This window comes from Mus caroli, chromosome 2, assembly GCF_900094665.2.
Source record: "Mus caroli chromosome 2, CAROLI_EIJ_v1.1, whole genome shotgun sequence".
Lineage (NCBI taxonomy): Eukaryota > Metazoa > Chordata > Mammalia > Rodentia > Muridae > Mus > Mus caroli.
The window spans coordinates 135822227-135847318 of NC_034571.1; the positions used below are offsets into that span (position 1 = coordinate 135822227).

General features: G+C 40.9%; 1 protein-coding gene and 1 long non-coding RNA gene across 2 annotated transcripts in view; one reads left to right on the forward strand and one right to left on the reverse strand.

Annotated features, from left to right (window-relative positions):
• Positions 1–1027: 1027 nt before the first annotated feature.
• LOC110284442 lies at positions 1028–13239 on the reverse strand. The gene is made up of 3 exons (XR_002376939.2): positions 11814–13239; positions 7770–7924; positions 1028–3654 (listed from the first exon to the last, which is right to left on the reverse strand). It is a non-coding gene; the product is annotated as an uncharacterized LOC110284442 (long non-coding RNA).
• Positions 11493–25092, forward strand: part of Pcsk2 (proprotein convertase subtilisin/kexin type 2) — a 252247-nt gene continuing 238647 nt past the window's right edge. The window contains exon 1 of the mRNA XM_021150157.2: positions 11493–12073. Within this exon, the coding sequence (XP_021005816.1) occupies positions 11900–12073 (174 nt within the window). The 5' untranslated portion in view covers positions 11493–11899. The remainder of the gene's footprint in view (positions 12074–25092) is intronic.

Sequence of the window (25092 nt, forward strand, 5' to 3'; positions counted from 1 at the left end):
TTCTGGATTTCCATAATTGCTTCATGGGGCTGCCTTCCACCCTGGAGCTGTGGCAGATTCAATGCAAGCTACCTGTCTTCTGATTGGTCTTTCCCAATCATCTGACTTCAGCAGAGCTCTGTTTTAAGCAATAGAGGCAAGATTCTAGTTTGCTTCACTTGGGCTTCCAGGTTTGATCTCTGGAGGCACTGTCTGCTTTTCCTCTCCATGCTGGGGAACTTATGTCTGGAACTATGTGTGGCTTGGCTTCCTTTCTGTGTTTTCCCACCATTTGCTCTGCATTTCAGGCACTCTAACACTACCTATGTGAATATTGGAAGCTCCTCCTTGCTTCCTCTCTTCAGGGAATTCTTTTTTCTTATCTTTGACTCTTCTTCTTCTTCACTGAGCCACACAGTCAACTTCTCGTCCACCATCTTACCCATGGTACAGTTTGCTCCATCAGCTTCTACTCTACTAACATGAGCATACATTGCAGACATGGGATGAGATTTCACCAGAGTTCGATTCTTTCAACCATTACTATTTTGTTGGGCTTCACAGCTGGTATTTATACAATGTAACTCAATGTTTGATAAGTATTCATTTTTGTTCTGTGATTTTTATGAGATTGCTTATTAATGTCCATTATATTTACTATTATAATTACTATTCACTTTCATAACAAAAAAGTATGCACTTTCTTTCTAATTAGTACTGCAGTCCTGCAGAGAAGGAAGTTATGGGTGAGCAACGTCCAAGATTTTCAGATACGAAAAGAAATGTTAGGAACCCCACTCCATCAGTCCATCCAAATCAAGCTTGGAACAATTAAATTCAGGTTTCAGGCAGAGAAAAGACCTATATTCTCATTCTCTCCTTCTCTTTCTCTCTCTCTGTCTCTCTGTCTCTCTGTGTGTATGTGTGTGTGTATGTCTCCCTCATGTACACACACATACACACACTTAAAAGCTAAGTCATCCTTGGAAAGCCAAATATTATATTAATTTAGAGGGAACTGAGTACAAACCACTATACAACATCATCTGACAGGCTGAAAATTGTGTCCTGGAATCCTTTAATGTTTTGTCACCATAGCAAAGACTTTTAAAAATCAGAAAAGGAAAAGGAAAAAGTGGAACACAAGGTGACTTTCAAGTGCTTGGATTTCCAAGTGATGTTGTTGAGCATCTAAGTCTAAGTTTATACTCTCGTGTGTGTGTGTGTGTGTGTGTGTTTATGTGTGAGCATGTGTTCTCTCTTCTTTCGTGTGTGAGTTCCTTTACAAATTTGATCACAAACCTGGCAAGGTAATTTCTGAGGTATTTATATGGTCTCATAAAATTAATATTCCCATCATTTCTGCAATCCATTCTAGATCCATTTTCCTATTTTCATGAATTCACTCTAATTCAACGAGAAGCCTTCTAAGCCATTGCAATGATCTCATTTGTCTTAGCACCTACATTTTAAACTTAAGATCTTTCATAACAGAGCTGCAATACTCTGTAAAACTTGCAGGTGGTTAAAATTTCTCAATAATTATATATTAGATTTTATCTAGAAATTACATTCTGTGTCTATTGAGAATGAATGAATTGACAATAACTTGAAGAAAATGCCTACTTGTTTCCTTGGTCATTGCTGCTATAAAGAATAATGATAACAACAAAGGAAAGCCTTAGAATACATTGCTATTTTTTCCTAAACTGTCCAAATACCATTTATTTTTACCAACTAATTTGTTTTCATCATATCTTCTGTAACAATCTCCTTCATTTTTTAAATTAGAAATAGTCCTTGGTTCAGGACAATGTAACTGAAGAAATAGGAAAAAGAAACCTCAATTCAGCTAATATATATTTATTCAGATATTTGGACTGTTTCCATCTTGTGGAAATAAGGGTACATTTGCTCTGGCCTCTTATCTTGAAACTGCTGCTGTGGGTTCTCACATTTGTGCCTATCTTCTTGGTAAATTGTTTTAGCATGGTAATATGCTCAGTGCAATTGCCAATGGCACTGATGCTGCTATCAATCATGTACAAACATGTAAGAGCTGGGAGACAAATGAGATAGTTCCCAATCTTCTTAGCCTTGCACACTTTGCCCCTGTGGAAAACACCCTTAGTATAAAGTATGTTCCAGACAAGTCTGAAGGCACATCAGTCACTAAAGCTGAATTCCCCTGCTCTACAGAGGAAGCAAAGCTCAGACAGTGGGTTGTCAGCACCACGGACAGAGCTCACCACACAGTGCATGCTCTCCAGGGGATGCTTAACTGGCCTTCTTAAACCTACTTCTTCCCTGACTTATAGTGGTTGTGTTTCCGGTTTGTTTGTTTGCTTGCTTGCTTGTTTGTTTGCTTGTTTGTTTCATTTGGATTTTTGTTTGTTTTTGTTTTTCTGGTAATCCCTTCTGATTTTTCCCAATTTGACTTCTAGTTGTTCGGTTCTGGAGATGTCCTAAAAATTCCAACTGTCTCATTTCCCCATGCCTCTTAATAGCATTGTGTGAATATGTCTCATATATTTTCTTCAATATTGTGTTATTTTTATCTTTTTGTTTATGTTGACAACTCTATATGTCCAGCCAATCTCCAGAAAGGCTGGAAAGTTGTAACTATGTTCAAAATAAGATTTGTATTTTAATCATAACAAGTTTAATGTATAAGTATTAGACACACTCACCATGTATAAAATGTTTTGCATTTTATAGGAAATTCCCTATCCAGGGTGCCAACACATAAGAAATTAAATGTATAGTTAAGTCTACTGACAAAAGCATAAAGGGGTCAAGAAAATCAAAAGAAGCATGGCAAAGCCACAGAGAAATAGCAATACACTGCTCCCATAGTCCTTATAGGCTTAAGGAAATAGGATAGTGGTTAGTGATTTCTGAAGAACCTTAGACAAAACTCTTACAATTGGTGAAGGAACATGTGCTGAGCTACTAAGGGGCAAATTATGGAATATAAAATCATGAGCCAACATTCCTGCCCCAGTCTCAAATTTTGAAATAATCCCTCCTATTTTCAGAATTCAGTGGGAAGCCATAGAGAAAGTAACATAATTAATGTGTTCCATAATAGAGAAACTCCATGCAGAGCACAAAATGGAGGGAAACCCAGAAATACCTATACATGTATAGCATTGTTGGGGTCCACATTAATACATGTCAAAAAATCATTAATAGAATGACTTTAATTGTACTATAGAACTCAGTTTTTCCAGTGTTCACCAGCTGGTGCTCCTAGCAAGTAGTTGATTCTCCAGTCCCCTGCTCACACACTGTACCCTCTTTCAAGCATCAAAGACAATCACATTCTGTGGGATCTCTCATTCCACACCACTCAAACAGTAAGTCAAATAATATAAGTCCCCATTGTTTAATGCTTTGGCAAGAAAGAAATGCCTTCAGACCAATATATTCAGCCCCACGTGTGAACAGGTCACTTCACATTCAACTAAAACCTCTCCTTCAATCCACTCTATGATTTAGCTTTTGAGATTCTCCTTTGATTGAGGTTGAGTATAACCCTTAAAGTCTGGGAACAGCCACAGTGCTGTGGGCTTTTGACAAATCACCTCAGCTAAAAGGCACAAGCTCATTTTCCTTATTCATTCATCTGTTCTTGCTGAGGAAAGTGGCCAGGTCTTCCTTGTACATGTCTCCCTGGAAAATGAGAGGAGAAATAATAAGGGCACCTTGAAGAGACGATGTAATTATACATAAAGCACTGTGGGCGGCGGTGGAAACTGGGATGATTTTCCACATAATCTCATGTGGAACTTGGGACAGGAGTCCTTCCTCCTTTCTTTACCAGTAAAAGAAACATGATGATGCATTCTAACAATTATTTTTATCACCATTTAATCCTGGTGTTTACAGACTGTCCTAGGGCAAATGACTAATAGCTTCCCCTAATGAAACTCAAACCTGGATCTGGGTATGGCTAATACTCATCAGCAGAGCAAACCTCCCATCATAAACAGTCAACAAGCATAAATTGGTGGCATGCTGCCAACTAAGAGCTACAAAGGCTACTGAGTTCATAGGAAGTGAATGATCTTCCTTCACACCCACAAAGAACCACTATACTAAGTGCTGCTCCCTCTAGTCCTCAGATAGGGGATGTGGAGGACCACACTGTTTCTACAGCCTGAGCTTGATTTTAGTTAACATCTTTCAGTGTAGTTCTGCACCATAAATTATCTCTTACCCCAAAGCTTTACCTATATCTGATGAACAGATGTTTTCATGACATCCATGGTTTCTGTTAGCCTAATATCTTTGGTCCTCCTCAAGGTAAAAGTCCCTCATTTTCTTTGGCATAAGCAAACATTCTCACTTATTGCGGTTTAGTGTAGAATGGGGTTAGAAATCTACTCAAACAAACAAAGGTACCATATGCAGGCCTATCCAGATAACTGATCCTAGTCCTTGGATCCTGTAGTTAGGGAAGGGTTGGTTACATGCTGTATAAAAAAGTGAATGAGCTGCTCATGCAAAATTGTGTAAAAGTTATTGGATGAAAGAAGCTATTTCTTCTAAAATAATATCAAAAGATAAAGGAAAAGACTCTAAAAGTAAAAATGCAAGTTTCTCTTGATCCACCTATCACTGAACCTGTCAGTATTGTTCTGCACCATTCATTTTGCACCAAACTGCAATATGAGGACAAACCGAGGCCATGAAGTGCAGGGTAATTTTTTACACAGCCTGTGGTAGCATAGCTGATCTCTACATTTCATATAAGCATACTTCTATGATCCATGCACCATCACATTGTTCCTGTAGTTGGTTTGTTGTTGTTGTTGTTGTTGTTGTATTTTGGGTTTTTGGGGTTTTGGGGTTTTTTTGGTTTTTTGTTTGTTTGGGTTTTTTGCAATGTATGAGATACATACAGGGAAGAGTATTAGTCTGAACACGATCTTAGTCACAATATAATCAAGTAGTCTTCATCCCAATTAACACAGAGTGAGGTGACTTACCTCTAGCTAACAAAATAATTCAACGCTAAGGCCCAAGGAACCCTCACTTCTAACCTCAAGTTCTTCCTTCTCTTCATCTTTCTTCTTAACATCTCTAGGACGTAGGCAGATTTATAGTGCATGATGACCTCACTATGCTCATGCCTGCTGATTTTCTCTCCTGGAATTCCTCTGTGGCTGGCTTTTCAGCAAAGTGCTAGACATTTACAAACATTTTACCAACCAAGAAGGGACTAACTACCACCTGACTATTTTGTATTACTAGTTATGGACAACATGCCTTTCCTTGAAAGTTTGTATTTTGGAAGTCTGTGTTTAACACATCTATTTTTTTTTCATAATTTACAGAATATGCCTTCTGTACATGTTGCTTTCATATGCTGGGTTAAACATACTATAGAAATATCTTTATGGAAAAATGAAGAGAGATGTTTTAGATTGTTCAAACAAGAAGTCCCCAACTCAGGTGACTTTAAGAGCCAGGTGAAGAACTGCACAAAAAGGGACCAAAGCATTGGTGATGCAACTGGGCAGCACAGACCCAATTTCATGGGGTGGGCAGGATCAAGAGCCACTAACTCTAGCTACCTGCAACTATAGCCAAATCTTTGCTGACACCAGAAAAAGCTCCAACCCTGAATCTTTCAGGAAAAGAATCAACTTATAAGAGTTTGTGACTATTTTGGTTATCATTGTGATCTCCAGAAAACCTCTCCAGGAGAAAACCCCTCGTATGGGTAACTTCCAGAACAGATTTGTGTGTGGTGGGGTGTTAGAAACTCAGTACATTCTATGGCATACCACTTGGAGCATGCCTTGTTTTGTCTGATCTTGGAAAATAAACAGGCTCAGGCCTGACGAGCAGTTGGCTAAGAGAAATTCAGTACACTCTGCGTAGGCTCTATACTGACTGAATTTTAAGTACAAATGTTTGTTTTCTTTGCAGTGAACCTCAGACCTGTGACCTTGCAACCTAAGAACTCCAGCCCTGAACAGAATTGTAAAGGAGAAGCTAAACCTACAAAGTTATTATAGATTGTGCCGTGTGGTTAATTCTAGAACTATCTGTTTGTAAAGACGTGCTTTTGCTCCATTCTCTTCTGTATTCTATGAGGGTGAAAAAGACGATGCTTGATGACGTTTCCCAAAATAGATCATGTCATGTTTTCTCAAGTCATGACAGGATAGAATGTTTCAAAGAGATAAAAATGGCTTATCTGAGCATACCACCATAAGGTTGAAATGCCTTCTAACATAATAAATAACATTAAATGTCAGTTATATGCTGAGACTGATCATACAAATTGATTCTAGACAGAGAGCATTTAAAACATTTAAGTCAAAGTCAAAGGTATCCTAAAATGTTATTTGAGAGTTGGTCTTAGAGAAAAACTATGTTTGAACTTTTATTTTTATCTAAAAAATTTTTTAAATTGTCCCAGTTTAAATGTTCTAAGGAACCATTTTGTTCTCTGTGAATTATTTGTCTGTTATAGGTAGTTTGAGCCTCACAAGCAAAGGCTCCCTATTAAAGGTGATTTCCATAATCCTTCAAAAAGTGGATTGTGGAAGATTCCCTGCATTTCTTTAAAGATCAAGAGAAAGAAAAGGGAATGAACACAGGTGGAGAATTCATGAATAGCTAATCACTTCTACAGACAATAAGCAACATTCCAATGAGCCCTAAGAAATAACTAATTAATTTTCAAAGTGAGCAAACATTATTCTGTAGTCCTCTAGACCTGGGGAAGAATCTAAAGACAGCGAATAGCAACATGTTTCTAATTTTCCAAAGAAGATTAAAAGAAACCTTGGTCCTCATTGTTTAGCTCCTTCAAATACTATCAAAATAATAGGAGCTAAAATAGAAGAAGCAAATTTTTCAACACTTTGGAAAATAAGAAAGCAAGTACCTTTTGTTTATGAAGAGTTGATTAGTCTGAGTTAATCTGAGGATTTGTTGATGAAGTTGCAAAGTAAACACCACCTGACACTCTCTGGACTGACTGCTTTCCTGGCAGTAAAATGCTTGGTAAATTGCCATGCGTTCACCCCACTGTATTAATTTAAGATGACTTAGAAAACAAACGCCATCTGAAGATTCTCAGCTTAAGGAAAAATAGACTTAGATCATTTAAGGAAAAACACATTAAATTGGTAAAAAGATATAGGAATTTGAGAGAAGAGCACCCACATGCCAGTAATGTGTAGGCATGCGTATAACCTGAGTGTGTGAGTTAAATGTATCAAGAGCCTGAATCTTATACCACAACAAGTGCAAAAGGATTCACGCCACACCATGGAAAAGTGTGGTGCAAGCATTAACTGGGAGAGGGACATGGGTGATCAGAATGTGACAGAAACATAGAGAGGAGATAACTGTTGGAGGAAATCCTGAGAATGGGTAGGTGTAGCAAAACAGGAAGGACAGAGATGACAGGATGAATCTACCAGCAAGACACAATAGCACAGTATGTTAACAGAAAGACCATGCTACCAAGTGAGGTGCTGTTGCTGCATTTGAAGTGTCAAATGAATACCACAAAAATGGCAACACACTTTGGTTTGATAAGATTGTGTATTTTTTTTTAATTGGTTATTTTTTTTAGCCCAGATTAGCCTTCAAACTCACAATTCTCCTGCCTCCAATCCCAACTGCTGAGATTAAAGAAATACACCTTCTGTCTAGATTCAGTCAGGACTCTATTTAAATTATGACTTTAAGTCATTCATACCTATTTCCCCCCTGGTTTCACTACAGTCTATGTAAGAAAAATTGACAGCAAAATTAGATACCTTCTTCAGTGGTTCAAACAATATGCACAGGTCCAGAAGGGACCCTCCTAGGGATGACTATGGTTTGCCCTGTTCCCCATCTCTGACATAGCAGATTTTCCTTGACTTGATAGTGTGTGGATCTGAAGTCTTCTTCCTAGAGAGTCTGAATACACCTGGATGGGAAAAATCCCAATCTTGTCCCAGGTAGTTTTTATTCTTGTAAATGTGAGTGTGTGTGTGTGTGTGTGTGTGAGTGTGTGTGTGTGTGTGTGTGTGTGTGTGTGTGTGTGTGTGTTTATAAAACGGAAATATTCTGATCATCGTAAAATATCTTCAACAAGATATTTGGGGTTGGTGGCACATATTAGCACCAACCTATGTTGTTGCTATAGCTATAACAGAAAATAAAATAAAAGACTCAAAGATCTTAATGGTTTTCATATCTGATACTATTAACACTTGTCAGCTATTTCCTCAAGTCCACCAGCTTAGGCGCATGTAAGAAGGGTTGGAGGAGTTTTGTGAGCAGTGAGTGATCTCTTAGCCATAGCAATGCTGACAACACCTCTGGAGCTGAAAATGCTTTACACCACACTATGGGCTTTAGCATCTCTGAAAGCACAGTTCAGGATCTAAGGAGTTTCCCCAGGTGGAGCAATATGGGTTTACAGAGATTCTATGGTTTGGCCAAGTGGCAACTGTTGACAGGCACAGCAGAACTTGCAGTGGTTTCTGCGTCAGTCCTTAGACCCACTAATGCTACCTCTCTGTCTCCTTCTCTCTCCAGTTGGCCTTCTCTGTCTAAGTCTACTGATATTAGAAAAGAGTTTGGGTAATAATACTTCTCTAGAGGAGCAAATTTGTGCAGGCTGAAGGTGTATTTACATTTCAAATACCAATCAAATATTTCAGTGTATTTCCTCTACTGGCTTATAGTAAGTACTTAAGTGTATTAAAAATCTAGCCTTTGCATCACAAAAGTTCTGTTTTAATTCTTCTGTGCTGACAATATTGTGATAAATTATACACTACATGAGCCACTCCAGACTTCAGGGCATTGGAATGCTGGCTCAGCAGCTAAGAGCACTTATTGCTCTTGTAGAGGACCCAGTTCCCATTCCCAGCACCCACATCATAGCTCACAACTGTAACTCCAGTTCTAGAGGGTCTAATGCCTTCTCCTTGACCTCAGAAGGCAGTAGATACACACATGGTTTACATAAATGCACAAAGGCAAGAAACTCAAATACGTAATTTTTTTGTTGTTGTTGTTTTTTACAAAAGACAACAAACTTCAGTCAGTTATCAGGTTTTATTTAGACTATATCTGGTTTTATAGCTTTGATTATTTAAAATATAGACTTGCATCTTAATTCACTTGTCTGTTTGCTGTAACAAACTACCTCAAACTTTATGAATAATGAAAAGATTTCTCCCAGTTTGGGATATTAAGAAGTCCAAAAGCATGACATTGGTATCTGGCCAGTCTTCTTGCTTCACCTTGTCATGATAGAGAGCATCCCTTAAGAAGATAATAAAAGTTACTCGGGAAAAGTTTGCTTGTGTGGTAGAGTCACTTCCACTCTCACTAAATAACTCATTAATCTACAACTGATGTAGCCCACTCATGAGGGCAGAATCCTCATTATCCAGCTACCTCAACAGCCCCACCACCTCCCACCACTGCCACCAAGGGAATCAAATTTCAATAAGATTTCCAGGTGAGATTAACCATGGTGTTAGATTGAGCACACACTGGCATTTCATCCTTGGAGTTTATTTAGGAAATGAAGCATTGCTCAGTGGTTCCAGAGAAATTAATACGTAATCTAAACAGATGGTAATTTCAGAGAGATTTAGCTACATTAGCACTGCTATTTCCCAGCACCTATAATCTTCCAAATTGACTTATTTGATGCTCTTCAGATCTGTTTTCTAAAGGCTTGGATTTGTATCTCTGTGGCTGCTTTTGAAATGTTCTCTCCAGTGGTGAATTACCTAATGTAATGCTCACATTTGGTGCTATTTTTCTCAAATGACAATACAGAACAGGAGGAACCATGTGGTTATTGCTCCACACTAAGCCAGTACTTTGGCTCAAAATGTAGATGAACTGAAGGAAGACAAAAGTAGAGGAAGAGTTGAAGGCCTCTGGGTAAGGAATCCTTGTGCTATAGCCAGATCTGGGTGATGTGGTACAACATACTAATAATAAGAAAGCATTCCTGGCAGAAATGAGCTAATGTGTGCAGCTCCAAGTCGAGGCTTCCAGGCTGATCTGTTAGTTCATTAATTATTTTCTAAAACCCTTGCTTCCACTCTGGAATCCTCGCTACCAAACCTCCCCATTGCCTTTCCTGGTTGCCTTAAAGGAATTCAAACAAAATTGAAGATGTGGTATGCTGAAGACTACAGCTTGGTAGAACTCATCTGCAGAGCTTGCTTATACTTCTCTAGCAATGCTGGGGAGTAGCTAAGTCAGTGAAGACGATGTGCCTTGTACAGTAAGCATGCTCATGTCCACCATTCCTGTGTCTCCTGTCTACACTGTGATTTTGTGCTAAGGAGGAGAGTGGGGTGGGTGTGGTTGGGTGTGGTGTCAACATTACAAACTCAAGTAAGTCTCTCTCTTTCTCCCTTTTCTTCCTCTCTTTCCCATGAAAAAGCATCTTCCTGACTATCCAATTTATAACAGGACTTTTTATAAAAACTTTGGTGCCAAATGGTAAAAACGATGTAAATATACTCCATAACAGTTAATATTTACATTACTTAGAGCAATGGTTCTCAGTTCCTTACAGCAGACTGGATCTACTTCCTTACACTAGAGCAAGAAGGGGAAGTCAGACTTCAGCAGTTAACTGAACCTGGACAACAGCTGCCCACCTGCCTACTCAGCCTAAATTATCATGCAGCCAGACTCTTAGCAGGAATCCTGACCTACGCCTGGGATGGATGACTATACCTCCTTAAACTCTGACATTCTTGGTCCTGATGCAGCCCCAAACCCAGAGTCTGAGAATCTGTCTCCCAGCATAAGCATCACGTCTCCTTTGGCAGTCTTGGGATGCAGGTGCAGCGCTGACTCTAGAGGAGTCTCTCCTAATAGCCATCGCAGGTGGGGGGAGGGCAGTCCGGACTCCCGCTGGACTGCCAGATGTTTAGTTTCTGGCCTCCTTGGAGCACCGAGAAAAGAACAGAGAAAAAGCTCCTTCCTGCCCCCATGAGTCACCTCTAGAAGGATGCTCTTCCCAGCCTGGGATTTGCTCAAAGTGGAGGGGGCGGGAAGGATCAAATTTGCTTTGTTATTGGGAGAATGGGAGAGGTGTGGAGAAGGAAAGAGAAGAGAAAGAAGTGAGAGGAGGGAAGACAGGGGAAGGAAAGAGAGAAAAGAGAGGAGTTGTTTTGTAGCTCCGACTAGCAAAGAAGAGCAACAGGGAGCGGCCGGCCGGCCGGGGGCTCCCGCTCCCCTGGGGCCTCTGAAGCGGCACGCACCGTAATTCCCTGCCCGGAGCTGTGCAGATTTCCACAAACAATGACATCACCGGGCGCCGGCGGCGGGTGGCAGCGGGGGGGATTTTCCTGGGCGCGCAGCGGTCGGGCGGAGCAAAGCCGCTCCGAGCTGGCGGGGGCGCGGGCTCGCGGCGCCCCCGGGGACCCGGGCAGCCAGCTGGGCAGGGGAGGGCGGGGGCGGGCGGGGGCGGGCTCGGGGCGGCCCGGGGCGGGGCCCGCCGATCCTCTGGCCTCCATTGGCCGCTGGCGGGCGCGCGTCACCCGGGCTGGCGCTCGCCTCCAGACCTCTAGAATTGGAGCCGAGGAGGAGCTGAAAATGCAGATTTAGCATCAAGCACAGACACACACTAGCTCTTTCTCTCGGGTACACACAGCTCCGCACATTCGCACCCCTGCCAGCCAGCCGGGCTGCGCGACTCCCCGGCTTCCCTGGCAGCCAGCTGCTGGTGGACAGCGCACAGATTTGCTGTTTGCCAAGCTTCTTTTCTGCCTCTTTTGCTATACAAAGATTTTTTTAAAAAAAGAAAAACAGAAACAAAAACTACATACCTATTTTTTATTTGCATCTTCCCTCTTCGTCCCCTGCTCCACCACCCTGCGCGCCTCGCAGCCCCACTTTTCACTCCCAAAGAAGGATGGAGGGCGGTTGTGGATCCCAGTGGAAGGCGGCCGGGCTCCTCTTCTGTGTCATGGTTTTTGCGTCTGCCGAGAGACCCGTCTTCACGAATCATTTTCTTGTGGAGTTGCATAAAGACGGAGAGGAAGAGGCTCGCCAAGTTGCAGCAGAGCACGGCTTTGGAGTCCGAAAGGTAAGATTTTTTCCATACATTTCACATGTTGTTTCCAGAGGAGGGACAACCTTGCGCAATCTCGTTGCAGATTTGCAAGTTTTCTGTCTTTTTATGCTATGCAGCTATTCTGCCATCGGTTCTCAAACACGACATTGCCTCCGGTGATCTTTCATGGGTTATGTAATTAAAATGTCCTTCATCTGTATTAGAAAGGTCAGAGAAATAATTTGTTGGTGTTTGACTTGGTGGGGGCAAAATAAGACCGCACCTTGCAAAGGATGCTGTGCGCCCCGGCTGCTGTCCGAGGTACCAAGTTCTCCAGGCTGCCTAGGGACAGAAGGATAGAGTCCAGAGCAGCTGGGCTTGACGTCGACTGCTTTGCCAGGGAAGTCTCCCAGCCCCCCACGCCCCGGAGAAAGAATAGTTTCCCACCGACATGGCTCATAGATCGAGCGTTGCAGTTCACCTCAGTTTTCCGACCCACGCCTAAGGACTTCCCTCCCAGCGACTTCAGTCCCTGCTTTTTTCCCCAGCGGACAAGAGCTTTCTGACTTGGAAACAAGGACGGAGTTCTCTGTCCAAAATGAGTGCTGAACTTGTGCGCTTTGGCCCCTGCCCACGACTTCCCACTCCAGAAGCGCTCTCCTGTTTGGAGAGTTCTTAATTTGCTTCTTTAGGACACCACGCTGCCAAGAGAGATGGATTCTGAGGGGGATTCCCCCCGGAAAAGTCGAGGTGTCCTCTCCTGATGTGTGGGCAGCCAGCGCGGTTTTCCCCAGAGAGCACGGGGATCCCCATTCCAAGAAGTTGTCCAAGTTGAACTGTTTGGATAAGGTTTCGAGCTTTGGGTGCCTCTGGCAACCTCTGGAGAAGTTAGGGTACTCGTCCTGCGAGGAATAGAGGAGAAGAATTCATTTGGCGGGTAGCATGCCTGACCTGCTCTTCCTGCGAAATATCTGTATCCCAGATCTGGAGTGTCCTTAGGGGACCTGGCACCGCTAGGGGAGAGTGAGGATGCAAGGAGAAGCCAGACTGAGGGGAATGGAAGGTCAAAGGATGCAGCTTGGTACCCGTGGGCTGTCCCCTCCCTCCTGATCCCACAAGAAAAGAGGCTTGAGAGAGCATTGGGTTCCCTCCCTGGAAGGGCAACACAGACTGGTCTCCTCTGTCAGAACTTCCTATGCCTCTTGCCGGGTTCCCAGCCACTAGGACAGCTCCTTCAGGAGCGCAGGGCTCTCCCGCCTACACTCACCAGCGGCGTGGCGGGCGCGTATTCTACCTCAGCTGTGTTTGGCAGCGAGTTTCACAGAGGTCCTGGAAGAAGCGCAGCTCTGCGGGTGGCGCGCGGGCGGGTCTCACACACCTAGAACTAGTTGCTCCCTAGAAGAGAAGTGTGGGTGGAGCAGGGGAAACCAGGTTCCTGTTGATAGAACAGTCTGCTGGCCTCCTGGCCCACGGAGACTGCTTTCAAAGGACATTCAACCCTGAAACAAGCTGATACCCCACCTAACCCCGCCCCCCCGCCCCGCATTGGCAAAATCCAGCGTCCTAGCGGCATTGGCAATGAGTGATTATAGTTAGCTGATATCTGACAGCGAGAATTTTCGTGTGTCAGAGATCTTGCATACTTTCCCTTTTGGAAAAAAAAAAGATTTATCTCATCGTGTGTGTGTGGGGGGGGGGGTGTAGGTTGGAGCTGGGATTACCAAAGGTTGTGAACTGCTCTATGTGAGCACCTGTATGCACCCTTAACTCATGAGTTCTTTCTCCAGCCTGCTTAGATACATTCGTATTTAATATCAACAGCTGCAAGAATGCTTCTGTTATTAGAAAACCCTTGCTAGGTGTTGACAAGGCTTTATGGCTGGGCTACCCTACGAAGGGAAGAGAAAGCAAGATCTTTCGTTCTTCTATTCCTGTGTAACCCTACCTGTGGGTACCTTCTGTGTCAGCCCTTTCTGACAGGGAAGGAAACCCGTCTGTTGCAATGGTTTTTCGTCTCCTTTTTCTTTCCCCCTGGAAAACACATTCTTGGGGTCTGATGCTAAAAACCTAATGAAAGGTAGGTGTAACTGAGCCTGATAATGGCTAACCCCATCAATTTTCCAATGTGTTTTTTTTTTTCTAATGGGAATGAATAACTCAGTGAGTGCTTAACAGTTGTGATGGTGAGATTGAAGCCAGGATGTATAAAGGAACAGAAGGACACATATACTTTGGGGTTAAATATTTCTCCTCATTCCATTCTTTCTGGGAGAGGAGGTCACTGATTTTGTATTGCAATATCAAGCTGCAATCCTCAGCTATGAAGAACAGGCTTTCGGTTTGGTGTCTCCTTTTTCCTCTCCTTGTCCTCTCAGATCGTACCTCCTAACCAAATCCTAGACTTTTGCCCTGATACGTATTCAAAGGCTAACCCGTGTGTGACAAGGTACTTGTGCCTGAAGAAGCTTTGTGGTGCAATGCCCAGAGAGCATTGAGCCCTCCAATGAGCCCTTTTTTTTTTTTTCCTTCTTTGAAGGATCACATGCTGTTGATCCTTCAAGACCTGGACCTAAATCTTGCCTGATGCTACAGCCATAAAGAGCTTCCCTTCTCCCAGCTACCCACAAGGCAGGAACAGCCACTGCCCTCTGTCCTACCCTCAGTCACTCATGGGAACTTAAGTATTCAGAGCCAACATCCTCTGTATTCCTGGCTTCTTTGCCTTATCCAGCCAACTGCTGTGCTTGACAGTCCTTAATGTATTCTTATGACTGTTTCCCTGGCACTGTCCTCTCTGGGTCTCTTTGCACTGCTCTATACTTGTCCCAACTTCTTATCCTGAATTTTGCGTTTTAAACCCTAAGACATCCTTCTCTGTGGTTGCTCTAAGCCTTAGCAGATCTCTTCATCTCCTCCTGCTCAATGTCAGGTATGAAAGGTTCTCAGCAGCTAGTTATACACACATAGGAAGGGGCAGGGATACAGATGAGGGGAGCCTTCTGTGACAGGGTATCTCATCCTAACCTCACAAAATAAGTAGAACTGTCTGCATCAATCCTCAAATGAAATTCAAAGCTCTAAGATATTAAGCAACTGCCTTATATTGGCAAAGGAACTAACTCAAATATAAATCCAAATTCACTTGACTACTAGCTGTCTCCAGGAAGCCATCCCTGACTGCCAAGAACTTTGCCTTGGAGATATCATTTTGAAAATGTGAGAGAGGGGTTTCTTACCTTTCCTTTCTTTTTTACCTGTACTATAATTATCATTTGTTTGCTGTTGAGATATGAACATGTGTCACTGGCTACCATGCACATCTGTATTCATCTTCAGACGATCGGAACTAAACGATTCTGCTTTTTCCTAGCCCTGATGCCACATGTTGTGCTGGGCATGAAATGCTGGGAAAGGTTTTGTTCATGATTTAATGACTTCATCAGTAGAATACCAGTAAAAGCAATCATTTATGTTTTCTCCAGAAAAGAAAGTAAAATACCTGTCTAGTTTATTTTTTCTGTTTTATTTTAACCCAGGCCTCACCCAAACCATGTCCATCTGAGATGCTATATACAAAGAACTCAGTGGTGACAGGGCTGACTTCAGATAGCACCTCCCACTTCTCAGGACATTATTTTTGACTCTTCTGAAATGGAAATAAAAATGACTTATCAAAATAATGAATCCCATATCACAGTTTCAACCAACTGTGTGTGAGAATGTTGAGCAAAATAAGAAAAGAGTAAAGTTCCTTTAAGAGTTAACATTTTAAACACTGTTAAACATTTTTTGTTTTATTATGTTTGGATTTTTATGGATGGAGAGTTAACACAGGGGTACTTTCACAGATAACATTGCATAACCACTTTTATACATGTAAGGATATTTCAATTCTAAAGGTGATCTACTAGTAATAGTACTAGCAGGTAATAAAAATAAATTTTGGATCATTGTACTTTGTGGATATATAATTTAACATATGAAAGAACATAGCTTACTATTTTCACAAAGTGAGTACACTGGATCATGAGCACTGAAGTCAAGAAACAATTATTATCAGAATCCCCAAGGTCCCCTACTGCTTCCTGGGTACTTCTGAGTTTGGGCAAATATAAACATCACTTTGGGGTATACCAAAGTCCAGCTAGCACTCCATATCCAGGTGGCTTCATATCTGCAGACCCAACCAGAGGTGGCTGAAAAAACCCAAGGTGCATCTGTACTGAACAGATATTTCTTAGCTTGTTATTTCCCCCAAACAATGTGTTTACTGTTTGCACAGCATTTGCACTGCATTAGGTGCTATAAGTAAGTACATATTATTTATAGTACTTACAAAAGTATGTGTGTTGACTATATACAATTTTATATATAAGAGATCAAGCATTTGGAATTTAGGTACCAGGGATGCTGGCACAAACTCACAGTAGATACTTATCGGCAGCAGTGCATGTATTTGGGTAGACATGAATGTGCCTTCTGTAAGATATTACTAAACTGGAGTTCATGATTTATGCATACACCTGTGTTTAGGAAGTAGCATTAGATTTCTATTGCTATGTGTCCAGGTGAGTTTTTATTGCCAACTTGACACAAATAAGAGTCATCTGGAAAGAGTACGTTTCTAGTGATGAAACTTCCAAGATTAGATTGGCCTGTGGCCAATTCTGCTGGGAATTGTCTTAATGTTTGATTGATGTGGGAAGGCCCAGCCCACAAGGAAAGGTGCCACCCCCAAGATATTACTAAGTTGTATGAGAAAGCTTGCTGAGAATGATCATAGGAGACAATAAGCGGTGTTTCTCCATGAGTTTTACTCCAGCTCCTGCTCGATCTCCTTCCTTAATGTCCCTGAATGATGGATGGGCTGTGACCTGGAATTTTAGGCAAAATTAACCATTGCCTTCCTTTGGTGGTGGTATTTATCACAGCGACAGAAAGCAATCAAGCACCGTGTAATAAATCCCTATAATGTGCACCCTGTAGAATTGCATTGAGTCTGGTAGGTTTCAGTAGAGTCCTTTGCCAAAGTCCTCAAAATATAAAATTAAAGCTTCAGCTAGCTATGCTGTCACTTAGAAGTATGATCAATAAATAAATTGCTTCCAGGTACACCCAAATTTTCAGAACCCTTCTCTTCCCTGTGGATGTAGACCTAGAGTCTGTTTCCTTGTTGGCTGCTGTTTGGAGCAAGGCTATGCTCCTAGAGACCAAGTCATTGATTAACTCACAGCAACCTCCCTCCACAGGCCTTCACATACCCTAGCCATTCAAACACCTTCTGTTTGGGAAGCCTCTGCACCTTTCTTAGATCAATCTGATTAGCTCAGGCACACCATGGAAGTTTCTCTTCTGATTTTTTTTCTGAAAACCAACTGATTTGATAGCTTACATGTTTGATTACTACCTCCAAAATGTTGTAATCTAATCACAGAATGAAATTCCAACTATTTATAGTCCCACCCCATACTGCCTTACTCAAGGGAGGAGATTATAAAGGCTATCAGCAATAGGAAACAGAAGTCTTGAACTATATTTAGAACTTTTGCCTACAACAGACAAGCAACCACAAAGTCTCTCAAAGCATTTATGACAATTTATATTCCCACCAGTAGTGTCTGGGGGCTCCATTTGTTTCACTCCCTCACCAGCCTTTGATACTCACACCTCAACTGTTGAAAGGTGTGGTCATACCACCCTTCAATTTCTACTGCAGCTTTACCTGATGAACAGCTAAAGTGAAGTATCTCATAACATGTTGTGTTTGGATGATATTTTATTCAACATTTATTCATAACTGCTCATAGGGCTAAGAATGAGAGACTAAATGCTCAGCTCTAAAAGAGACATCTATTGTAACCCAACCATCATCAAGGCTCAAGGAACATCATGGAAGGAAGTAGGGAGAATGTAAGAGACAAATGATGGGGAAAAGCACTGTGAAATGCTGTCACAATCCTGAGCTCCTAACGGTTGAGATTACTTGTCTGAGACCTATATGACATCAAGCCAGCCCAAGCTTCATCAGACCTGGCAGGTAATCTCCAGGCCTCTGTTTCTTAACAAAGGAGCTATTGTCAGTGGATTGGAAGTTGCTGGGGTTAGGAGAATCATTCCTTTTGAAGACCTCTGGCACATTTCTTACTCACCAATGGATGGCCCCACACACATGTACATCGAGACAGCACTAACTGGATTAAATGGCTTATCACAAACAAACAAAAAATCCATAGTAATGGGAGGGGACTTGTTGTGGGGACATTCAGAGAGTTGGAAGAGGAGAAATGTGGGGTAGATATCATCATATTTCATTGTATACATGTAAAATATTTGCAAAAATTAAGAACATTATTTAAGAGGCAGGCGGATTTCTGAGTTCAAGGCCAGCCTGGTCTACAAAGTGAGTTCTAAGACATCCAGGGCGACACAAAGAAGCCCTGTATCGAAAAAAATAAAAATAAAAAACATTATTTAAAATATTATTTTTGCAAAAACTAATGTACTATGGGGGGGGGATCTGAGCATAGTACTGGGTGCATAGAATTACACAACTTTTATTGGTAGTTACAACAACCAGACAGTGGCATAGTAGCACCCTTTTATAAAAGGAAGCAGTCATGTATTGAGCTTTTGCAAGACTTGCAATAGATTAGGAAAGGAATAGGCCACAGACCAATAAAAATCCATCTGTGGACTAGCAATAGTCCATGAAATGTCCCAGATCCAAGATATCCATGAAGTTGGTTTATCATAGACCATAGTAACTGTTGCAGCTGGCTACTCTGGCTTCCTTAGAAATTCTTACTGGCTACCCGCCTTAGAGAGAAGAATTATTTCGATGAGGTAGATAACCCAGGTCACTGGAGAACCAGTTTACAGAAAAATACCTATAGGATCAGCTAAAACCTTAATTATCAAACTCACTTCCTCCTTTCTTTGAGCTTCAGTAAATGTACTTTCAGTGTGTGCTGTAGACAACTGCCAGCATGTAATATTTCTAACCCATCTGTGTAAAGAAAAATAATATATCCTGGTTTCATGCCTGGTGCATCAAAAAAAAAAAAAGCCCCTACTAAATGATTCTTTATTCTCTTTTTCTACTGGTGCTGAATTATATTGAGAGGAGCAACTTTGAAAACCAAACCATGACAGTAACATAGTCACAAAATGGAAGGAGTTCAGATCTCTGATTGCTGACCCAGGTTTTCCATGAGTCAGAAATGAAATGTTACGGTAGAGCACTGAGATTTTGGGGCCTATCTTTAGAGCAGTCAGCACTACCCGGGCACATATCAGTGTTTCCAGGCTTACATGCTATCGATAAATATCCCCCTTCTATATTTCTAGATTCAGACCTTAACCTTACCACTAAACCAAGTCAAATCACAACAAAAAAAATAGTCTCTCAAAGCCTTTCAGAGCTTATGCCCTGTTTCCTTATCTCATGCTGTCAATAAACTCTCTAAATTTTTTTTAAATTTGTTTTCTCTAGAAAGAACATAAAACTCTTTCAAAGCTCTGTGCTCCTACTGCAGCTAATAAAGCTTCTCATAATAGATGCTTAATGGGTTCTTCTTCAGTGACACTCTCGGACCACAAGGTGATAATTTGGCCATAAGCACAAAAGAATGTACTGGAAGAAGTGTGGTTTCAAAAGCTACAGCTATAGGATCCTTTTCTCTGTAAGAAAGAGTTCAGCCAGGAAGTAAAAGCAATTGACAACCATCAAGTGAGCCATTGGGACACTTCTGTTTCCCTACAACTCCCAACTTAGGAATTAACTGGAGTGAAATGGAAGACATCTTTGCACAGAAAAAAAAATAAAGTCTGTGATTAAAGTATGATTGAACACAGAAAAGTAGAGGGTGGTGCTTCTTAACTGAATGAAACTGGAAATCTAGATCTATTTCAGGGGCTCTTATGGCTGTGGATAATGCCGTACAACATAGTGATGACTGAGACTACAGATGAGTTTGCTTCAATTCTACTTTCAGCCGGAGGGTCTCAAAAAAGCCAGGTTTTATCCAAAAAGAGGGGAGGGGTAAGCTTTTCCTCCTGTTTCTTCTCACATTGCCACTCAGATCCATTATTTTCCATCTAAATAGCTGTGACAGAAAAAAGAAAGAAAGACATTGTCGTTGACTTTCTTTGTTGAAGTCTGCTGTTTGTAAATCCCGTTTAGTGGTTTACAAGATCACAAATGAATAAGGAGTCAAGAAAACATGACTGAGTTAATGCTGCTAGCCTACGTGTATGAACAGGTGAAACTAATATAAAAAATAATGGCATGGATTTGACTAATTGTTCCTGAGATTTTAATCCCAAAGCTAATTTGACCACAATGTTTTAAGGAATGTGATGTGTCATCTGATGAGCATAGCCATGTGAAACAAGCCCTCACATTGTGTTTGAAAATAGTGGCACAAAGTCTGACATGGACGGAAACAAAACTGAGGGCTTCACACGGTATTGACAGTAGATTGACAAGGAGAGAGAGAGAAGGGCAAGATCCAGGTCACACCTCATTTACAGCTCTAACATTGACATTAAATTCCACACTCATCCATTTAGTTTTCCAATTTCATCATCCTCTAACGTGCCAAGTAAAACAAGCACCATGAGGAGCCCGTTATCCCAAGTATTGTCATTACCCAGAGATGGTCATCAGCAACATTTCAATGCAGATATCTTCACATGAATCTGTAGGACAAAAAAGATCAGCAAAGAACTTACAGATGTGGACTCACATCATACACACTGTCTTTACGTTTCCAACCCTCTGATTTAATCACTACTTAATTTAATTTAGATTAAATTTAGATTTAATCAGACTTTAACAAAAGAGGAGTGTGATTAAAAACTAAAATTATTGTGCTCCAAATAAGTTTGCTATATAAAAGATATTTTCTAATAAATTTCCCTGAATTTAAGAAACATACTGCATATACAATTTATACGTTTGTCATTACATGTTGAGGAGAGAGGGAGAATATGTGAATATCTATTTAATTACATGTTTAATTATTTAATTGCGTATTTCAAATTGTAATGAGTATAGGCTTGGTGATTTGTAAAATGGAAAAATTAGAATCCTGGGAGCTCCCTTACATTACTGCTTATACTGATCAGTTTGTTAGATTGTCACTTCTGTATCATGTCACATATACATGTTACCGTTCTATACAAAGCCACGGTGCACATTATTTCTTACATTAATTCTATCTGAGATTAGTAGTGTGTCTGCAATACACTACTAATCATTTTGCCAGACTTCAAGCCCAAATTCCTCATTCTCATTAAGTTATTTTTTTTTAGCTTTATTGAAAAGCAAAAGGGGCAGCCTAAGCATAAAAAGAAAGCTGTCCTTAGTTTGAGATGAAAGGTTTAAAGGGGAAAGATGGACAGTGACATTATACTTGTTAAGCAATTGATAACCATCAAGTGAGCCTTGGCACATTTACATTTCCCTAGAATTCTCAACTTAGGAGTTAACAGTAGTAAAAGGGAGGAAAACTTTACACAGAAAAAAAAATGTCTGTGGTAAAATCAAGATCAAATACAGCTTCAAAGGAAGGTGTGGTGATGGTATTGCTATTGTTTGAATATGAGATGTCCCCAACACACTTGTGTTTTGAGCACTTGGTTTCTAGATGGTGGCACTGTTTTGAGAGGTTGTGGAACCCTCAGGACATGGTGCCTAATTAGTGGACGTGAGGCACTGGGTGAGCCATAGAGGGTTTTTAATTCATTCTTTCTTTGTTCTCTGACTTCTGATTCACCATGGTATAAAGAGCAGCTGCCTCATGTTCCTACCACTGTAGATGAAGACTCCCCTGTTGCCAAAGGCCTGTATTTCCCAAGACCATGAACCAAAATGAACCCTTCCACCCTTAAGCTGCTTCTGTCAAGTACTTTGACACAGTGACAAAAAAGATAACCAATATGAACATTGGTTTAGAAGTTGTAATTATTTCAAAGTGTCAGAAGTCAAAGTCAACCTTTGGACCATGAGAAGAGAGGGTGGGACTGGAAAGGAGTCAAAATGTTGGACACTGCTGTTGGCAATTGGAGAGAGACCTGACACGAGATGATTTGTGGGCAGTGCTGGGACACAGCAGTTAACTGAGGAGAAAAACTTAGAATAACACCATAGAGTCATTTTCTAAGGAAGCCTACAGATGGCTGTGATGGAAAAGAAGTATTGACATCAGAATAACCAGAGCTCTCTGGTATTGCACAGTGGACCTCAATGTTTTATCCTCTCTATGAAACAAGTTCACTTACACACTTGCTGAGGCCTGATAGTTTCTCTGGCCTGGGAGTGGCATATTCTCAGAGTATGTAAAGATGAAGGTGTTGATATGCGCTAGGAGCAGTTTTCTCAAAAAGGAAGGTTAGATAGGAGAAGTCAAAGCAAGTGGAGATACTAAATGACAACAATTTTTTAAGAAGCTGGTGAAGGGAGCGAGGAGGCAGCATGATTTGCTGTCATTAGAATGACTCTTATGAACAATGATTTCTAAATACTTGTCACACCACTGGCAGATTGCTATGCCACCAAAATATTGTGACATTCCTCACTAATTGAGTCTGTATTATTCTAGCTGGTTTACCCAGAGTCATTTACATTTTCACAAATAATAATGGCAATTATAGAATTACAGCCTGTTGAAGCAGGAAGAGATGTTTTTCAGAAAAATATTAGTTTTACCCTTCATTTTACACATGATGAAAAGGAGATGAAATATGATATTTATGTTGTCTTATTTGTTGTTTTGCTGGTCCATTTTTCAGGGGGCAATTTCAATTCTTTGTACATCTTTGGATTTTTCATTTTGTTTACTTTATTGTGTTGTCTGTTTTGATTTGTTTTTGAGGTATGAGTTCCCTATATAGTCCAGGCTGGCTACTCAGTATATACCTCAAAGTACACTCAAACTGACAATAATCCTCCTACCTTGGGCTCCCAAGTCCTGAGGTTCCAGGCATGAGCTACCAAGCCTAGGACATAAGTTGTGTAATTGAGTACTTGTATGGTGGTTTGAATAAGAATATCCTCCATAGAGTCATATGTTTGAAAAGTTAATTCCCATTGGAACTCTTTGGGAAGGATTAGGAGGTGTGGCCTTATGGAGGAATTGTATCACTGATAGGGGTAGACTTTGAAGTTTGAAAAGATTTGAATCCTTGCCAGTGTGTTCACTACCTCCTCCTTGTGGATTCAAATGTTATCTTTCAGCTGTTCTTGCCACCAAGCCTTTTACTCCCTCACCGTGGACTCGAATCCTCTGAAACTGTAAGCTCAATTAAAACTTTATTTTCTATGTTACCTTGGTCAAAGTGCTTCCTCACAGTGATAGAAAAGTTACTAAGACAGTGTTTAATGAACACTGAGTCCTATTGCTTATATCTGTGCTTTGGAATCACTGAGCCAGTGTTGCAGGATTAAGGAGACATCAAACTAAACCAAGTGATATTCCTGTGAGTGATTGGCCTCAAAAGTTACTAGGCATTTCAATTCATTGAGCTGAGCATATCAATTCACTTCAGACACTCCTGATCTGCATTTCATGATTTTCTCCTGAAATCTTTGTAAATTATAGCTTTCTAAACAAAGTTGTTCATAGATTAAGGGATTCCAGCAACAGCTTGTTGGATTTAAATTGATGAAAGACAGCATAAGAATCTAGACTTCCCTAAGAACACTCTTGGTGAGCATATTAATTGCCTTCTCCACTTCTGTGATAAGACATCATGACCCAAGGCAACTTATAAAGAGAAAGGTTTATTTGAGCTTACAGTTGTTCTAGAGAGGTAAGAGTCCATCATTATTATGGCAGGGAGGTATGGTGGCTAGAGCACGATTCTAAAACCTCACATCCTTTCCTATAAGCACAAAACAAAAAAAGCAACTGGAAATTATGTGCATTTTTATACTCTCAAAGCCCAATACACCTCCTCCAAAAGGCAATGCCTCCTAATCCTTCCCAAACAGTTCTCCCAACTGGGGACCAAATACTAAAGCATATGAACCCATTGGAAACATTCTCATCAAAAATCACCATAATAACACTAGACAGTGCATTAAGTAAGCACTCAATAAATAATAAAACAAATCATGACATAGACCTAAAAATCTTAGCATTGCCATTTGATGCTCTCTGTTGAGCAGGTATGTTATGAGAGGCTGCAGTAAAGTGTGAGGACTAAGTTCAGCTCCAACAACTATATAGAAAGGCTGTATGTGGTTGTGTATGCCTGCAACTGAAGTCCTGGAAAACAGGTACAGTCAGATTCCTAGGTTCAGCTATAGCCAGTCCAGATAACATGAGAGACTCTATCTCAAGACCTAAAGTATAGAATGATAGGAGAAGATAGTTGAAACTGATTTCTGTCCTCTACACATGCAAACACAAACAAGCCAGCTTGTGTGTGTGTGTGTGTGTTTGTGTGTGTGTGTGTGCACTCATTCATAAAAAAAAAAAAAAACTAAGCATATGAGAAATGGTAATCCGACTACCCTATTTTGTACCTATGTTAAATATATTATTTCCCATTGATTAATTGCTCTTAATTGCCTAACATTTTAAGACTTAATTGTTGATTAAGAACTTAGGACAGAGGAGGGGAAAAAAGTGATCCACAAATACTTTCTGTTTTAGAGTGCTCTTGGCCCTAAAAGGAAAACATAGCTTCACCAGCTAGCAGCTATTATCTTTCATTGTGGTAGAAGTTCAAACTCAAGAAGGTGGTTGACCTTCAAAAATCAATTCTAGTTTATTTTTTGAATCATGAACACAAGGGAACACCCACAGGCAGATGGGTGCATGAAAAGCACTGGCGTGTACAGGTACTGTTTTCATGACTGAGGGAATGGAGGCAGGGCATCAGCATCAGCAGATTCTGAGATCACATAAAGCTAGAAAAAACAGGTTCTGCTTTACAGAATCCCAAAGAGATTGGGATTCTTTTCTAAGCAAGTAAGGCTCTGTGAGTCTCCATGTGAGGCAATGAAAGATTACATTAAGCAGGCAATGTTGAGATCGTGTGAC